Raw genomic sequence first — 19,090 nt, forward strand, 5'->3', positions numbered from 1 at the left:
ACTCTGATCGTATTCACGGGCGAATTTATGAAAAAACAAAAACGCTACCGATAGCGTTATTCACCCCCCTCTAAGGCTCTCAATGATCCTACAGAATCTACAATAGTTTGTGATAGGAGAAGTTACACAATCAATAGGGGGATTGCTAAGGAGGTGAACAAGCCTCACATGTTTATGCACAAAGGTAAAATCATAAGAGGGACAATGGGCATTTCTTTTTTTAGAACCTAATCACTCTTCTTTTTTCAGGAACCTAATTGCGGAAGGCTTCTTTCTCTCTCGCATGCAATCCTATTGTTGCTTCTCGTGGCCACCGGACAATGGCCACATCGTCGCCACCAACAACGAACCGCCCCTCCCTCTCTCACTTACGACTCTACCTAACACCACCATTGTCCCTCGTTGATTAGTAGTGTCGCTACTGATCGCACCACTATCACTCGTCGCCAATTACATTGTGCCCTACACCATCCTCGAGATTTGTGCCCTCTCCCTCTCTCTCTTTTCTCGATCTCAGCCAAAAACCAAAACCCTTCCAATGAGTGATATTAATTATCTTGAATCTCACAGTAGCTCTTTGAGTTTCTTGACAACAAGAGAGAAATGGTGAAGATTTCTCAATCAAAAACTCAAAAGTACCAAAAAGGCAAGATTAAAGCTCATATAATTTTTAAATAGTTATTGAAACACCACTTATGTATGCATAAAAAAGTAGTAGAAATAATTTAAATTGTTGTGGGAAACTTAACATTTCAAAGAGCTTAGCCCTAATGTTAAGGATGACCAAGCTAAAATTGCAAAGAGAAAATAAGGAAGAGAACTACAAACATTGGTAGAGACATGTAATCCCACGGCGCACCTTTGGTATCAGAGCTAAAATGGACATGTCAGGCTAAAACTCCAGGGGCAGGATACAAGAGGAGGAAGCGGAGGTTAGTTGACTGGGATAAATTCTTGGGATTTGGTAAAAAGACAGATCCTAACTTGGCATTTAGGCAAGGATTGTCGTTATAAGACCAAGGGCACATCTGTATGAACCAAGTCTCTTGATGAAATACCAGAATTAACTCAATCTAAGCTTCCAACCTTAAGTATCCCAACCCTTCTCTTTTAAAACAGTTAATACTCATTCCGTTTTATGAGTAATTATAGTTACGCCATAACAAGAAACACAAAGTCCTACAGAGATACAGTCCAAGCTACTGATCCCATAGAATCACCTGCTGTTGGTTTTGCAAAACCTAGTGATTATCAAACCGGGGCATATAATATTTTGCTAAAGCAAAATAATACTCAAATTCAACTCCTTGTTCAGATTGCTGAAAGTCTGAAAGAAGTACAGGAGGAACTTAAAGCTATCAGGGAGCAACAAAAGGGAGGTACATCTACAACAACTTCTTTGCCTGACTCTTTAATTGAAAAATTGCAGAATTTGTCTCTAGGCCCTTCTAAGAAACCAAAAGAAGGAAAAGGCAAGTTAAGGGTATTCAAGGACCCTTATAAAATATTAAAAGAAGAGTAGGAAAAGTTAAAAAATTAAGATGGCTGCCAGAACCACTTCTCAAGCTATTCAAGAGCAACCATCAACTCCTCTTTATGAAGACCAAGTACGAGAGTATAGAAGAAACCAAAAAATGTTGCATAATACTCAGCAGACTGCTAGAAGAATTAGCAGGAGGCTAATTGGTGAATTAAATACCCCTCACACGCTGGAGCAGCAAATTGACCCTTAAGCTCAACTGAGATTATCTATGCAAGAAAGGGCATCAATTGTTCCTGCAGAAGTACTGTACCACTCAAGACGAGATGATGCTCATCATCGCATTTATATGCATCGATCTGAAGAAGCAATTCTTTGTGTTGATGGCAATCAGCAAGATAGAACCTTCATACAAGAAGGAAGCTACAATCAATTACAAAGAAGTCGTATGCAGTACATTCATCTAGGAGTATTGCAGGTAAGAATTCAAACCCTTCACCGACAGGAAGAAGGAACCAAGGTTTAAAATATCGAGCCGTGCCGGAGTTTCGGTCCCGAACCGGAACGATATAGTTTCGGTATCGTATCGTACCGTGCCGATATAGTTTCGGTATTTTTAAAATATATAATATATTAACTAAAATAAAAAATTTAATCTAAATAATTAAAAATAAAAAATAAAATATTTTTTAAAAATAATAAACTAAATTTATGGAATATTAAAGCCTATTTAAATTATCCTGAACTATAGCTAGGAATTGATTATTAAAATTTAATTAATACCTAAGTTAAAAAATTAAAAAAAAAAACAAAAATCATCGCGATCGCGCGCGGAGGCGACTCCCGGCCCCGCTCGCCGCCTCCGACGGCGTCGTCGGGCCCGGGCCCCGACGGTGCCTCCGGTGGAGTCGTCGAGCCCGGGCGACGCCTCCGGAGGCGTCGCCGAGCCCGCGCGACGCCTCCGGAGGCGTCGCCGCGCCCGGGCGACGCCTCCGACGGCGATTTCATGCCGAAACTGTGGTGCCGGTGCTGTGTCGATGCCGATACCGCGGCGGAATGAAAAATTTCATCCGTATCGCGCGATACGACTCAGTATTTTAATCCTTGGAAGGAACTATGACGCTTATTGTCATTTGAGACAATAGATGGCTCGGTGATCAAGCAATACTGGCAACAATGGAGGTTGATCTCACAAGAGGAAGTCAGCTGGTATATATCATTCCTGATTTAATATTAACCATCGGGGATTTTTATAGAAATATCCAGATGACAATTCTAACCCGGGGTTATGAACAATGGAGAAATGGAGAAGCTAACCTCTTACTAACAAGGGGATTAGTTGGAAGACTCTCAAATACCCCTAATGTAGGGTTTGCCTACGAGATACAAGGGGTGGTGGATTATTTAACAAGCCATGATGTTCAAGCCCTTCCGGGACGAAGGTACTCTACCTCTCAATTACAGGGATTAAACTGGATTATAAATCCTATGCAGGTGAATATCCCAATGCAACCAGCAGAGGTTAATAGCTAAAATCTGATGGACGGAAGAATTTCGTTAAGCTTCCGAAATTATGTTGCAGCAAGGACGGCTTGACAACAACCTAATTATAACAACAATGATAAAGAAATACAAAGTGATGAGGAAAGGGCATCTCATTTACTTGCTCCTTTTTTATTACATGACCTTGCAAAATCTCTAAGAAAGGAGCATGAGGACGTCCAACGCGAGATAAAAGAAATTATGGAAGTTCCTTATGGGGCTCAGGATTTCCCATATATCTTGGTAAGAAGACTAACAACTACAACGGTCATACCAAAAGCAAAGAGCCCTGGAGCTGCAGGGTTTGACTTAGCAGTTGACAAAAGATCATTACATTCTTGCCCGAGAAAGAGCTCTAATATCTACGGGTATTTGCATTGAAATATCCTTTGGAACATATGGTCGAATCGCAACAAAATCAAGTGTCGCTTGGAGATTAGGCCTTGATGTAGGAGCCGGTGTCATTGACAGTGACTACAAAGGTGAGATATTGATTATGATATTCAATCATTCTAATCATAATATTAAAATCTCACAGGGACAATCTGTAGCTCAAATAATCTTTGAGAAGATTATTACACCGGATGTCTATGAGTTACCATTGCTTTCTGAAACAGAACGAGGAACTGGTGGGTTTGGTTCAACTTCTGGTGATGATATTCCCAAAGTAGCTACAGAACAATTATCAGAGGACAAGAAGGGCAAAGAAGTCATTGCAGTCTTTTTACAAGAATTTGACTCAGTTAGAACAATCCTTTGAATGTCCATGCAGGAACTACAAGCCCAGGGGCCTCTGTACTCCAGTCCATGGATAATTCATTGGAGGAAACTGACACTGAGGAAGATTGATGATGCACCTATATGGGATCCTGAAGAACTAGAATTAGAAAATATCCCAATATAGAATTCTGAAGAGACTTATAATTATCAGAAACTTGTGTTTAGTCTTGAAAAATTAATGGCTCCATTAGGAGAACCTAGTGGCAAGTTTGACTACTATGTGGACTATGTCATTCCACCTATTGTTAATATCCCTATCATTCCAACAGGATGGGATGATGATGAAGATGACACCACTAAGGAAGATGACAAATGGACTAATCCATTTACATCGGAAGGTGATGGGATAGAGGAGCAAGTGCCCGCAACAACCGCAACCACAACAGAAAAAGCAAAAAAAGTTTCCCTGCTATGAGTGGATAAGTGAAAGTGAAAGTGAAGATGAACAACAAGAGCAAGAGCTTCAACCTCACATCATTACAAAAATGGAGGAGTGTGTGAGGTACTTGAAATAGAGTTCTTGGGAGGAGTATTGGGAGATAGAAAAATCAAGCTTCAACCTCACATCATTACAAAAATAACTGAGTTTTAGGACAAGGAGTTATTATCAAAAAAGGACATGAGATCTTGACTGGGATTATTGAATTATGCCAGAAATTACATCCCTAATCTGGGAAAGCTTCTTAGCCCACTATATGCTAAAACAAGCCCAAATGGTGATAAAAGGATGAACTCTCAAGATTGAGCCCTGGTTAAACAGATCAAAGAAATTGTTAAAAATTTGCCAGCCTTAGAAGTTCCCCCTGAAGAGTGCTTCATTATTCTGGAAGTGGATGGATACATGGATGGATGGGGAGGAATATGCAAGTGGAAGGCTCATAAATATGACCAGAAATCTACAGAAAAAACCTGCGCATATGCAAGCAGAAAATTTAATCCCCCAAAGGTCACTATTGATGCAGAAATTCATGCTGTGATGAACTCCTTGGAGGCTCTAAAAATTTATTTCCTTGATAAAAAGGAACTTATAATACGTACTGACTGCCAGGCTATTATAAGATTCTTCCAAAAATCTCCAAATAATAAACCATCAATGCTGGCTTGCATTTACCGATTTTATTACCGAGATGGGAATTCCTATCCAATTTGAACACATAGATGGGAAGGACAACTAGGTAGCTAACGCTTTATCTTGTTTAATAACATGTCTTATTGCTACAGGATGGCTGGAAGCGGTGATCAACGACCTGGATCTGTTAGCTCCAGCCCTTCAAGAATTACAACTGAAGCCCAATCCAGAAGCCCATGGGCAACTGATCCAGAGTATGCTAATATTGACAGGCTGGATAAACGATATCTGCACCTCCTGCATTACCAGCACCTGCGAATACAACAAGGAATGCCCCTCCAAGAATATGAAGACGTGCAAAAGCAACTTCACGAACATCAGCAACAAGCAGCTGACCACGTCATCAAAGCACTGGAGCAATACAAAACATTACATTTCCTTAAGTGTAAGAAATCTGACAGCGACGTAGCACCACTGGGAACAATTTCTGGGACAGCTGGTATCCTGCAATCAAGCAAATTGACGACTAGCTTAAGACCGCGTCAAACCTTACCAGAAACGCAACCATCAAGACCGCCTATTTCAAACTCTGAAAGGGCAAAAGCATGAAAGGACAATTGCGGCCATGGTGGGCCTCAGAAGCAACTCACCAAGCACTAAGTAAGATTCCTCCTTATCTTAGTTATTGGAGGATAGTGTGTATGCAACTACAGCTGTAAAGTAGATTCCTGAATGGATTGAGCCCCGGGGAGCCGTCCATCCAGGAAAGTAGTCACATTATTGTGTGCAATAGCTGTAAAGAGATCTGAGAGCATCTGTAAAGAAAGAGTGAAGGAACGACAATGGGGCCCCTTGAGCACCCGGTTCCTCACTTTCTTTCTCCCGCTCTCTCTATATAAGTAACTTAGTTTCATCGTTGCAAAGCACGCAGTGCTTTACACTACAAGCCTTACTTCGATTTGTGTGAAATCCTTGTAAAGTCTTTTGTTTCTGTAAGTTCCTACTATTGCAATTAGAATCTTGCCAGTTTATGAGTTTTTCTGTGCATTATTTCTAACTGTGAAGTAGAAGCTGCGGCGCACCTTTCCCATCGTCGTTCCTTCACTCTTTCTTTACAGATGCTCTCAGACCTCTTTACAGTTATTGCACACAATAATGTGACTACTTTCTTGGATAGACGACTCCCCGAGGCTCAGTCTATTCAGGAATCTACTTTACAGCTGTAGTTGCATACACACTATCCTCCAATAACTAAGATAAGGAGGAATCTTACTTAGTGCTTGGTGAGTTGTTTATGCGGCCCACCATGCCTGCAATTGTTCTTTTATGCTTTTGCCCTTTCAGAGTTTGAAATAGGCGGTCCTGATGGTTGCGTATCTAGTAAGGTTTGACGCGGTCTCAAGCTGGTTGTCAATTTGCTTGATTGCAAGATACCAGCTGTCCCAGGAATTGTTCCCAGTGGTCTCAAGCTGGTTGTCAATTTCTGGGACAGCTGGTATCCTGCAATCAAGCAAATTGACGACCAACTTGAGACCGCGTCAAACCTTACCAGAGACGCAACCATCAGGACCGCCTATTTCAAACTCTGAAAGGGCAAAAGCATGAAAGAACAATTGCGGGCATGGTGGGCCGCAGAAACAACTCACCAAGCACTAAGTAAGATTCCTCCTTATCTTAGTTATTGGAGGATAGTGTGTACTACAGCTGTAAAGTAGATTCCTGAATAGATTAAGCCTCGGGGAGCCGTCCATCCAAGAAAGTAGTCACATTATTGTGTGCAATAGCTGTAAAGAGGTCTGAGAGCATCTGTAAAGAAAGAGTGAAGGAATGACGATGGGAAAGGTGCGTCGCGACTTCTACTTCACTATTAGAAATAATGCACAGAAAAACTCATAAACTGGCAAGATTCTAATTGCAATAGTAGGAACTTACAAAAACAAGAGACTTCACAAGGATTTCACACAAATCGAAGTAAGGCTTGTAGTGTAAAGCACTGCGTGCCTTGCAACGATGAAACTAAGTTACTTATATAGAGAGAGCGGGAGAAAGAAAGTGGGAAATCGGGTGCTCAAGGGGCCCCATCGTCGTTCATTCACTCTTTCTTTACAGATGCTCTCAGACCTCTTTACAGCTATTGCACACAATAATGTGACTACTTTCCTGGATGGACGGCTCCCTGGGGCTCAATCCATTCAGGAATCTACTTTATAGCTGTAGTTGCATACACACTATCCTCCAATAACTAAGATAAGGAGGAATCTTACTTAGTGCTTGGTGAGTTGTTTTTGTGGCCCACCACGCTTCCACTACGCACTGTAAAGGCTTATCCCATGCGTCTGTAAAGGCTTGGCTTGCTACATGGTTCTTCGTAATTGATTCCCATCGTTAGAATACGTCATGAAAAAGGCCAATTTGCTCTGGGATAACAAACAGTGCTCCACCTTGTTGTGCAGAGGGAAGTGTCCACATTTCATTATTACTTCCTCCTCTGAATCTTGTTTTCGGGGGTTGCTGTTCATAAATGGGCTGAGGCCTTGGAGGGCGTTGGTGAGTTGTTTCTATATATTCAGCCTTATCCCGTGCATCTGTAAAGGCTTGGCTTGCTACATGTTTCTTCGTAATTGATTCCCATCGTGAGAATACATCATGAAAAAGATCAATTTGCTCTGGGATAACAAACAATGCTCCACCTTCTTGTTGTGCAGAGGGAAGTGTATAATGCTAAAGTGAAAAAATTGAAAATAACATTATGGAACATGATGCGAGTGAGGATCATCTTTTCTTCTATTAAGAGTAATGAGTTCATATTTGAAGTTTTCCTTTGTTGAGCAAGTATTATCTCTTGATATATCATATTGGTTGGATGTGCATCAAACTAGTCTTGCTTCTCGATGAGTTGTTATATATGATTTCTTGTATTCTTTTCTTTTCCTTTAATTTAAATATATTTCATAGTGTTAAGTCATAATCAATAATTATTCTTATTAATATTTACATAGTTGTTAGAAGAGTATAACGAAGGAATGGGGGTTTGATGATAAAGTAGATTTCTTCATTTGAGGTGAGTTTTTCTTGATTGTTTTATTACATTTAGAGAACTATTTCCACAATAATCTCTACACTTATTCCTTGATATATTGTTCGATGTTGCTTCTCCTTTTGATATTCATATCTATCTTGGCATGATTTGATGACACCTATTAATGATAAATTGATTAACAAGAGATAATATATACACCACTTTGAAATAGATTGCATAATTATTTATACTACATTGTTAAATCCATAAATAAACCACTTTTTGTACAGAGATTTGGCTCCATGCTCTAAAAGAGGTTGTATGATTACTTAGACTAAATTTAAAAAATAATGAATTCTATGCTCTTTTAGTAAAATCCAATCGACTGCACTAATCGAATCAAAAATATTGTATTTGTTTGTCATGGGTTGATACCAACAATCGATTGATCATTACCCATCAATTGACTAATACAATCATAATGCCCCAAACAAACTTAAACTTGGGGTATGTGAATACTAGTTGATTAAATCTCACCATCAATCGACTAGCATCCTAACTTTGACCAAGTCTAAAGTTGAGTCTACCTAAGTTGTTTTTCTATCCTTCGCCCCATGTATACCCTTCGCCTCACGTATACAAGTCACTCCACTCATCTTGCTTGGAAAATCTTGAAGTCTTGAGGTCTTCTACCGTCAAATTGAATCCCTCAAATGCTCTAAGCCCACAGCTCCCCCTAGTTATCCTTCTCGCGTTTGCTTACATAGAACTCCTCCTTGACTTGTCATGCTCCGATGCTTCTCATCTTGCGGTCCTTCGGGTGCACCATCCTTCTCCGATCTTATAGACCTTGGGCGATTCAGCCCTCATAACCCTTGGTCTCGCCAAGTCAACCTGTATACTTGGTAGACCGTGCACAACTTATCACACAAGTTCAGATAATCACAAGTCTAACTTAAACCCTTTGTTAATTTCATCAAAACCATCAAAAACTCTTTGCTGCCAAATGCAGAGGGGACGAGAGTCCTAATAATATCTCCTTTTTTAATAATTCATTTAAGTGAGGCAAAATCATAGACAAGATAATAAATATAAATAAAGTCAAACTCCCCCTAGAGTTAGGAATTTTGAAAAATTATAAATGATTACTTAAACACTAAAATCTCCCCTTTACCACTCATCAAAAACCATACTAGTTATGTCAATCCACTGAAAAACATGTATTAGTCTAATAATGAACATCTGTCGACTGTCACCTAAACTGTACCAAGTTCATGAAATTTTTTAGAACATTATTTTTCTTCAAAGTCATGTTGGAATTTTTGGTACAAGTATGGATGTAGCCAAAAGCTACCATATGTGTCAATTTTTCAAATCATGAATCTTTAGAAAAATATCTAATTAAAAAAATATTTGTTGAAATATTTTTCATAATTTGCCATGTCAACCATATAATAAATAAGAATTAATTCTAAAATGGTTGACCTTAAGGGTCTTCTATGATTTAACCAATGATTTTGGTACCCAAACCAAGTTGGGTACAACTAAGTTAACCAGAAACTCTTTAGGCACCCATGTTTTTGCTATAGTCTTGATCTTGGGTTCTCTTCCAGCCTTTAACCAATAAGATTTTTCTATGACGTTTTTAATTTTTCAAGTTTGCCTTTAAAAATTGATCTTCTAAATCTAGGTTTTCAATTCTATATGTTTCAAAATTTCTAAATTTTGGTAACATGAGTCTAACATGCATATTTATTCTAGAATTTTCATGCACATTGGTATGATGTCCAAAACTATAGTTATGAATAGGGTTATAAACTTAAATTATGCTTGGAAGAATTAAATTTCGCATTCAAAGTTAAATAGAAAGATGATACCTTCTCCGTTACCTTTGGAGTTCCCCCTTACATGAACTTTTCATTTTCTTCCATTTTCTCGATTGTTTCTTTTTCTTTATCATTTTTCCAATTGGACACTTGGAGTGGTAGTGACTGCTTCCTTTGCATGTGAAGCAAATTATAAGATCTTTGTTCTTCTTTGCTTCATATCTTCTGCAACTTTGATTAGATGAAGTTTTTAATTAGCTAGATTGAGAGTTTACCTTTTGATTTGCCTTTCTCTTGGTAGTTGGACATTTATTTATGTAGTGCCCTTTTTGTTTACATTCAAAACAGACAACAGGCTCCCTTGCTATTATTTTTATTATAATACTTGATGTTTAATCTTTTATTTGGATTTCCTCTACTTCACATCTTGGAGAAGTAGAAGACTCTCCACATGAATTCCTCCAAAGGAGGATTCTCTAATTTTTCAATTAGTGGGCTTGGTGTTTTTTCTTCTTCATGTGGGATCTATATTTCTTCATGCTCTTTCTTCACCATTTCCTCAATCTTTTCTTCTTGGACTGTCTGTTTCTAAAATTTGTTTTTCATGGTACTTAACAACTTTTTACCACAGCTCCTTTGCATCTTTATATTTGCCTATCTGGTTCAAAATATTGTTAGTAAAATTAAAAGAATAGACTCGATACCTTTCTTGTTACCTGTACCAATCTCAATTTGAAGTTTCATTCATTTCTTCTTTAGCAAGGTTCTCCCCTTCTTGTCATTTAGTAATTCCCATCAGTATTCAATGTCTAAGGCAATGTTGAAGTGGGTCTTGACTCTTGAACCATGTCTATAACCAGAACACATCTCCATACATTGGAATTTTAAAATTCATCCTCTTGATGCTCTCAAGGCGATTAATCCTTCAAAGAGCAAACTGTCTGATACCACTTGTTGGATCGTGATGCCAATATGGTAGAGGGGGTGAATACCACAACTCACCTATAGTGTTATTGTTCTATAGAAAATAGTGTCAATGAAAATGATGAACACAATTATAAAACCAAACCAGAGAAACACTTCGATTTAGTTGATCCATAACACCCAAGTTGCTACGTCAAAGACTTATGCACACAACATCCACTATCTTTCTCCTCTTTAGTTAATCATTGGAGGTAGAGAAACCTCTTACAATCAATCAATAATAACTAAGATACAAAAGAATGAAGGACAGTGAAAGCTTAACAAAGACTAGGCATAGGCATGATTTTGAGATGAAGACTTATTCTTCTCACAGCCCCTTGAGTCTTATTTATAGCCTTTTGTTTGAATCTTCCTGTTGGCTAATTGGTGAAGTTGACTACTTGTTGCACATTAGTTGACTTATCTTCAAATCTTATCTGTATCATGTCTTTCATTTTTCCATCTTCAGCTCCATTTGAATTGATTATTATAGCATCAATCAACTAATTAGTGGTCAGTCAACTACCCCAATCGACTCTTGCACATTATGTGATCTTCTAGTAAAATCTAGTTAACTGTGCCTTAGTCGACTCAAAAATATTTTGTTTGTTTGTCAAAGCTTGATATCAACAATCAACTGATACAACCATGATATCCTAAATAGACTTAAACTTGAGGTGTGTGGATACCAATCAACTAAATCTCACCATTAGTCGACTAACATCCTAACTCTGACAAGATCTAAGGTCGAGTCCGCCTAAGTTTTCTATCTACCCTTCGCCCCATGTATACAAGTCTCTACACTCATCTTACTTGAGTATCTTCAAGTCTTGAGGTTTTCTACCGTCAAGCTACGACCCTCTGATGCTCTCATCCCATGGCTCCCCCTTAGCTATCCTTCTCACTTTTGATTACATAGATCTCCTCCTTAACTTGCTATGCTCTAATGCTCCTCGTCCTGCAGTCCCTCAAATGCATCATCCGTCTCAGATTGTCTCCGATCTTACGGGCCTTAAGCCATTGAGCCCTCATAATCCTTGGCCTCGCCAAGTCAACCTATATACTTGATAGTGCGCAACTTATCACACGAATCAGATTACCACAAATCCAGCTTAAATCTTTTACCAATTTCATCAAAACCATCAAATCCTTTGCTGCCTAAATGTAAAGAGGGACAAGAGCCCTAACATAGGTTGGTGCAAATTATCCACTATCATTAAGCTAACTTAGTATAATAAATTTGCTACATATTGTTGGGTTCTCTATGGATTATTGCTAGAATCAAGGAGCCAAATTAGAGTTCAAGTTGCTGAAAATTCTTAGATATTAAATTTAGAATAAGCTACTTTAAACTATGTTGATATAAATGTGTGGGGTCTCAAAAAAAATAATTGAAAATTGTCATCATTGTTGGACCACTTTTAGATTAAGTAACCTTGGGAAAGTTGCAAGCTAAAATATTGTGAAATAGTTATTTATGGATCTAGACATGGATGTTGGATTACCAAATTGTGATTTGTGATTTGATAATTGGAATATATCAATCATAAGCGAAAGTTATAAGCCTAGATTTACATTGTTATCCTATAGCTTCATTATACTCAAATTTTTTGACTTGTGAATCCAATAATGTATTAATATGATTTAAAATTGTCAACAATTATTTTGTTGTGTGAAATTTGAATAAAAGAGTGGAGATCCTTGTGCCTATGGGAAGGTAGTGTGTTGAGTATAATTTTAATAGGAGTGCTTCTTTCATATTATTTAATTATATCAGAGTTTGATTTATCTTAAGATTGTAGTTCAGTAATACCCTTTCAGCATGTCTAAGTGTTTTTTGGACCCAAGTTGGTGCTAAGATACTTGAGTTAAATTGGAACTAAAATAAATTTAAGACAAAATCAAGTCTCTAATCACAATACGGAAATTGTGTATTAGAAAGATTATGTGCTAGTCAGAATTCAATTTTTGTGAACATGAAGGCAAATGAAATGGTTTATTGACACATTGACAAAACCACACTGACTAAGTGGTGACATAAGAACTAGAATATGACATGCAAGTTGAATACCTTCATTTTAGGGGTATAGGACATTATACTATTGTTTAAAATCTAATTGTAATTATTGAAAATAAATGGATTCATTTGTAAAATGTCAATAAATACTCTAACCCACTCCTCCCACTCATGTTTTTTTCCTTTCTTTCTTCCTCTTTCCCTCTTTGTCACAATCAGCATTGTTGACCCACCATTGCTTACCCTCCTTGTCCTTTTTGAGAAATCTAATCACGAAAGAGGAAGAAAGAAAGAAAAAAAAACATGAGTTGTCTCCCACCATTGCTTCTCATCGTCACTGAACAAAGGCCATGTGGCTGCTGCCACCACCTACGTCGAGTTATCTCCATCCCTCCCTTACGAATTAACCTAGCACCACCGCCCTCGCTTGCGATCAACCACATCACTGTTGATTGTACCGTTGCCACTTGCTACCAATTGTGTTGTGGCCTACACCATCCTTAGGATTCGTGTCCTCTCCTCTCTCTCTCTCTCTCAAAATTGGAAGCCAAACCCTCCCAGTGAATGAAGATTATTCTGGATCTCACACCTGCTCTCCTAGTTTCTAGAGAACAATGAGAGAAATGATGATAAGATTTCTCAATCAAAAACATACAAGTGCCAAGAAGGCAAGATTAAAGCTCATAAACTAGATGAAAGTTATAATTCTAGAACAAAATTATTGAAACATCACTTCTGAATGCATAGAATAGTCGCACAATTAATTTAAAACGTGAGAAACTTGACATTTAAAGGGCTTCAACCGGGCTTCAACCTTCTTAAGATCTCAAGGAAGGAAACTTGACATTTGAACTGACATGACCTTCATGTTTTCTCGTAAGATAGTAGACTTCTTAAAACCCAATTAGTTCACAATTGCTTGTATATGCCACGGATCTGTATGGTATACTTGGAACCTTGACCTAACAATGTTATAAGGTTTTGTTGACTGGTTTCAGCAAGAAATTTCTTTCTGAAAGAAATTTCTGATGTTAGAAAAAAATCATGAAATATAGATGGAATTCCCATAAGACCAAATACTATAGCCTCCTACAATCCAATAACACTAAACATACGAAATTAAGAATTTAGATTCTATATACAAGAAACTATTTAATACAAAGAACAGTTGAAATCCTTCAGGAACTCAGCTGATCCAAGACCCAGAAAGTGGCTTTTAATCATTAAGTGGAAGTTTTATTTGTTTATGAAAATAGAAAATCAACAAGGAACCATGGTTAAAAAAGAATGCAAAAAAAGAAAATAAATGTGTGAGAATCTATGGAAGCACTAAATGTTGCACAAACCAAAGATGAGGCAGTCTTACAAGACTCAGAACTTCAAAGAGATCAATCTCGCAATAGCCAACCAAATTATTCCTGGATAACCTGTTTGTCTACACAAAAACAATTAGCATATTATTCAAAAAGGCATAGTTAGGTATTAGAGGTGTACTCTTAGAATAAAATATCCAATTAAAGAGAAACCATATATGTAGAAAAGAGAGATTGAGGTTGTTGACGATATAAAAGCAAGAATTGGCCCTTTTGTAATGCCTCAAAGAAAAGGTAAAAATTTTAAAACCTCGTAACTCTAGCATTCACCAACCTTTCCCACTTTTTACCAAAATTGATGAACCCTTCTCCTTCCGTCACTTCTCTACCAGTGATTCTTTCCTATATTAGAGGCTGTTAAAAAAAAAAGCCTCATTGCACCTCATCAATACAATTTGTATTTTTTGTATATTTTTTTTGAATATTTCTCTTCCTCCTAAAAATCTATTCCCTTTTATTCAAAAGACATCGAGAGATAGGAATAGAGGAATAGAGGCATTGATGGGTTCCTAGGCACACACAAGCATGCTAATAGCCTCACATCTGCCATCATACCTCCCTAGCTCTATCAAGATAGTCACCAGATCTACACATGTCCAAAATTAGAAATGAGATATGGATGAGTTCTTATGAGTCTCAGTAGCACTTTGGTGGTCACATCCTTGTATTTTGACCTATACATATCTATCAAGATAAATGCTTATTTCACCTTGATGAATTTGTAATGGGTAAAATGTAAATGTGAGGGTATGGCTGGATTCCTAATAGAATGGATGATTAAAATGTAACATGGCAATGGGTATGTTGCGAATAAGCCATCCATTAAATGTGATTTACTATAGAAATTGATTTGATATGTTACTTAGTGCTTATTGGGTCTCACGCATTTAGGTACAAACACTCTTTAAACTCAAGGATACTACTCATCTTATAAGAGACCTAACATATTTCCCTTGAAAGCATTGTCTATATGGAAGATATGTACCAACCTTATGGACAAACATTAATCAATGCAGGGCATTACTTTTGGTAAACACGAGATTATAGGACATGGCCGATTTGATTAGTGACCATTTGGATTAACCCTGTCCATAATGGAATACAATTGATAATAATTTTCAAGTTGATATTCCTTCAAATAGATCATAGCTATTTCGAATAAATACTAGATATGTCCTAGTATGACAAACATTATCACAAGTCCTTAGGGAACATCATGTAAAGATAATAAGGGGACTATATTATATAATAACTACACTGAAGAAATGAAACCCAACACTTAATAGTGAATTTGGTCTAATGCTATGCTAGAGGTCAGCCAAGAGAAAATAGCACATTCATGTGGAATCAAAAAGTTTGATGACACTGTTAGGATGTTAAGAGCCTATGCAGTCACACATATAAATCATAATCTTTAAGCATATGAGAGATATAGTATAAGGAAGAGTAGTGGATAATTATTATGCTCAATTAATTAAATAAATAAATATTAATTAATTAAAATTTTAATTGGGATAATTTAGATTTAACTTATCTAATCAAAAGAAGAGAGAAGAATTACAAAATTAATAGTTAATTTATGCAATGTATATTTGAGGGATTAAATTAGAAATTAATTATGAATTAATTATTTTTATTTTATTTTAAATAAAATTAATTTTATAAATCGTACAGAAATTAATTTAGAGTGAAATATGATTTTAGAGTTAATTTTACAACAATTATAAAATATTAGAAGGTTTAGAATTTTTTATAATTTCCAAAATTAAATACGCTGATAACTAATTAGATAAGATTGTAATCTTTCTCTAATTAAATGGACAAATTAAAAATATTGAAAAAAAATCTCTAACTAATTAATAAGAAAACTCTGTCATGGCCAATCCTAAGCCCGGATAAAGGAGTAAAGCTGCATTAAGTTGTTAGTCAACATTAAACAAAGGAAAATGTTATGTATGAATCCATCAAACTATTATACTAATGGTAGATTGTTCCTTAAAAGGAATGCATTACAGCATCCGACTGCGGCGTCTTAATAAGGACTACTATATCTCTATGAAAACTTAACTATAGTGTTAAAAATGCAAGAGTCCACACCTAAGTTGGATATGAATAGACATTATAGGAATACCGATTGTCTTAGATTTGGAACATGGAACATAGAAACACTCACAAACAAAGAAATAGAGGTAGTAGATGTAATGATTAGAAAAAGAACTAATGATTTTGTGCTTACAAGACACAAAATGGGTAGAGGAGAAAGCAATAATGATAGAGAACTCAAATTTTAAGTAATGGTACACAAAAAAGAATAAAACGAGAAATTAAGTAGGCACTGTTGTAGATAGTTCACTAAGGAATGAAATAGTAGTATAATTAGGAAGAGAAAGGATTATAACACTTAAGATAATGATACAATAACAACTAAGTCTTATCCCATTAGGTGAGGTCGGCTAATTTAAGATAATGATAGCAAAAGAAATTATTAATGTAATTAACAAATATGCACCTAAAATAGGATTAGATGAAGAAACCAAATATAGGTTAACTTCTAGGAAGACTCAGATGAGGTAGTGAAAAAAATTAAATGAGATGACTTTAATAGGAGATCTAAATGAGCATATAAGAATAAAAAATAAAAATTATAATAAGGTGCATAGGAGTCATGATTGTAGACCAATAAATGAAGAAAAATTATATTAGATTTCGTAATAGTATATAAACTTATAATGGATAATATATTTTTCAATAAGAGAAAAGAACACCTAGTTACATTTAAAAGTGGAAACAATAAGTCACAAATAAATTTCCTTTCGGTCAAAAAGAGGAATATAAAAATTTATAAAGATTGCATGGTCATCCCTAATAAAAACTTAACCACCCAATATATGTTAATGGACCCATTTGCTAAAGTAATAGTAGTAAAAGTATATGACTGAAAAGTAAAGAACAAATTAGAATTACCTAGCATATGATTTGTGGCACCAAAATCAATAACCCATTTGGAGGACGAGGAAATGAGACATATATTTGGTTTACCTAACTCGACGATGGTAGTAATTAGTGTTGATGAAAATTTTAACAATTCTTAGTACCAAGAAAATTTCACATATTCATCAACAGAGATCATGACAAACTTCTTCTCGATAATATCATAAAAGAGCAGCAAGAATAAAAGAAAATAGAGAACTAAATCTGGAATATCAAAGCAACTCTAAACCTATTGTACAAAAACATGGTGTGAACAAATATTGACTCAATTAGGTATGCGAAGATGTTGTATGGAGCAGGGTGAATGAAATAGTGACAATCGATGAGATTTTCGATAACGAACACGCTTTCACATGTCAACTCGTGGGACTGGACCAGAAAACTCATAACAATGCATGTGGCTCACGCGTAAAGATTCTAATTATTAGAATTTAGGTGATAACAAATCGGCGATTAGTGATTCCACCTAGGTTGGTGGCAGCTAATGCAAAAGAAGAGTTGTCACCATCAATCAATAATGGAAGAGAAGAGAAAGTTAGGGTTTGGAATGATGGTTAGGGTTTGGGATGACGGCTAAGGTTTGTTCTGATACCATGTTAAGAAGTTTTAGAAGAAAAAATATGTTAATGATTTTATTTATCAATCTCATACAGATATATAGAGTATATAGACTTAATCAAATCCCTATAATTAAGGTAAATCATATCCCTATATTATTTTTATTTATATCTATAACAAATCTCTTATTTTCCTTTTACATCTATCCAAAAACTTATTCGAAGAATTAATAAGCTCTATTAAATCTTCTTTAAAAGGGGAATTTACCTCATTTACCAAACGGTCCAAGCTATAGCCTCTTGATTCGGCCTCTCCTTTTCTCCTTCGGTTGAGGTTGAGGAGACTCCACCATCAATTGCCATAAAAGCCAAGCTCTCACTATTCTTGCCAACTATTTCTTCTCTCTTTTCTTTTTCTTTCTTTAACTTTGGGCATTGGTGTTAGCGTTAGCCCTAAAGTCAATCATGAGATGATTGACTAGGAAACTTTTTATATCATATGTTATTAATAAAGGCAAAGTTTTGATTATTATATTTACTTCATGTTTGTGTCAAATGAATAAGTATAATAATAGATTCTAATCTACATTATTTACACAGTGAAAAGTATATATCTATATATATATATATATATATATATATATATATATATATATATATATATATATATATATATATATATATATATATATATATATATATATATATATATATAACATGATTTCAAGTTCCAATCAGGATCAATGGGCGCATGCCAGAAAATATCATTTTAATTGATGACCAATACGTCTATTGATATATGACAATTCGAGTAAATGTCACTGTAATGTTCATGTTGACATATTTTCAGTTGCACCAATTAAGACAAGTCTATCTTGACCAGTGCTATTTAAAACCAACCAACATAGAAAAGGGAGAGAAAGAGGAAAATATTCATGGAGGTGCTAATCGCAATAGCAAATAAATTTTTTCATGATTCAACCATTGGTTACGTCTATTGATCGTGGGGAGGAGACGAACTAGTAAAAATATGTTCCAATCAGGATAGCCAGAAAATATCATTTTGATTGATGACCAATACTGATATATGACAATTCGAGTAAATGTCACTGTAATGTTCATGTTGACATATTTTCAATTGCACCAATTAAAACAAGTCTATCTTGACCAGTGCTATTTAAAACCAACCAACATAGAAAAGGGAGAGAAAGAGGAAAATATTCATGGAGGTGCTAATCGCAATAGCAAATAAATTTTTTTATGATTCAACCATTGATTAATCATAAGAACTAGTAAAAATATGGGATAGCCACAAGATGGACATGTGAAGAAATTAATTCAAATACTAATATTGTAGGAGCAGTATTTTAATATAAGTTGGAAAATAATAAAATTCATCTATAAGGATGCTACAAGAATCAATATATAACACTCATCTTGCTATTAAGAAGGAAAAATAATTAATTGAGATTT

General features: G+C 35.9%; 1 protein-coding gene and 1 pseudogene across 1 annotated transcript in view; one reads left to right on the forward strand and one right to left on the reverse strand.

Moving 5' to 3' along the window:
• Positions 1-19,090, reverse strand: part of LOC141844995 (phosphatidylserine decarboxylase proenzyme 2-like) — a 76,691-nt gene that overhangs the window by 38,007 nt on the left and 19,594 nt on the right. The window contains exon 5 of the mRNA XM_074732991.1: positions 14,063-14,131. Coding sequence (XP_074589092.1) covers positions 14,063-14,131 — 69 coding nt within the window. The remainder of the gene's footprint in view (positions 1-14,062; positions 14,132-19,090) is intronic.
• Positions 1,752-3,926, forward strand: LOC141845348 (uncharacterized; annotated as a pseudogene).

Source organism: Curcuma longa, chromosome 14 (genome assembly GCF_044706935.1).
Source record: "Curcuma longa cultivar G26 ecotype Majalengka, Jawa Barat chromosome 14, ITB_CL_G26_1.1, whole genome shotgun sequence".
NCBI lineage: Eukaryota > Viridiplantae > Streptophyta > Magnoliopsida > Zingiberales > Zingiberaceae > Curcuma > Curcuma longa.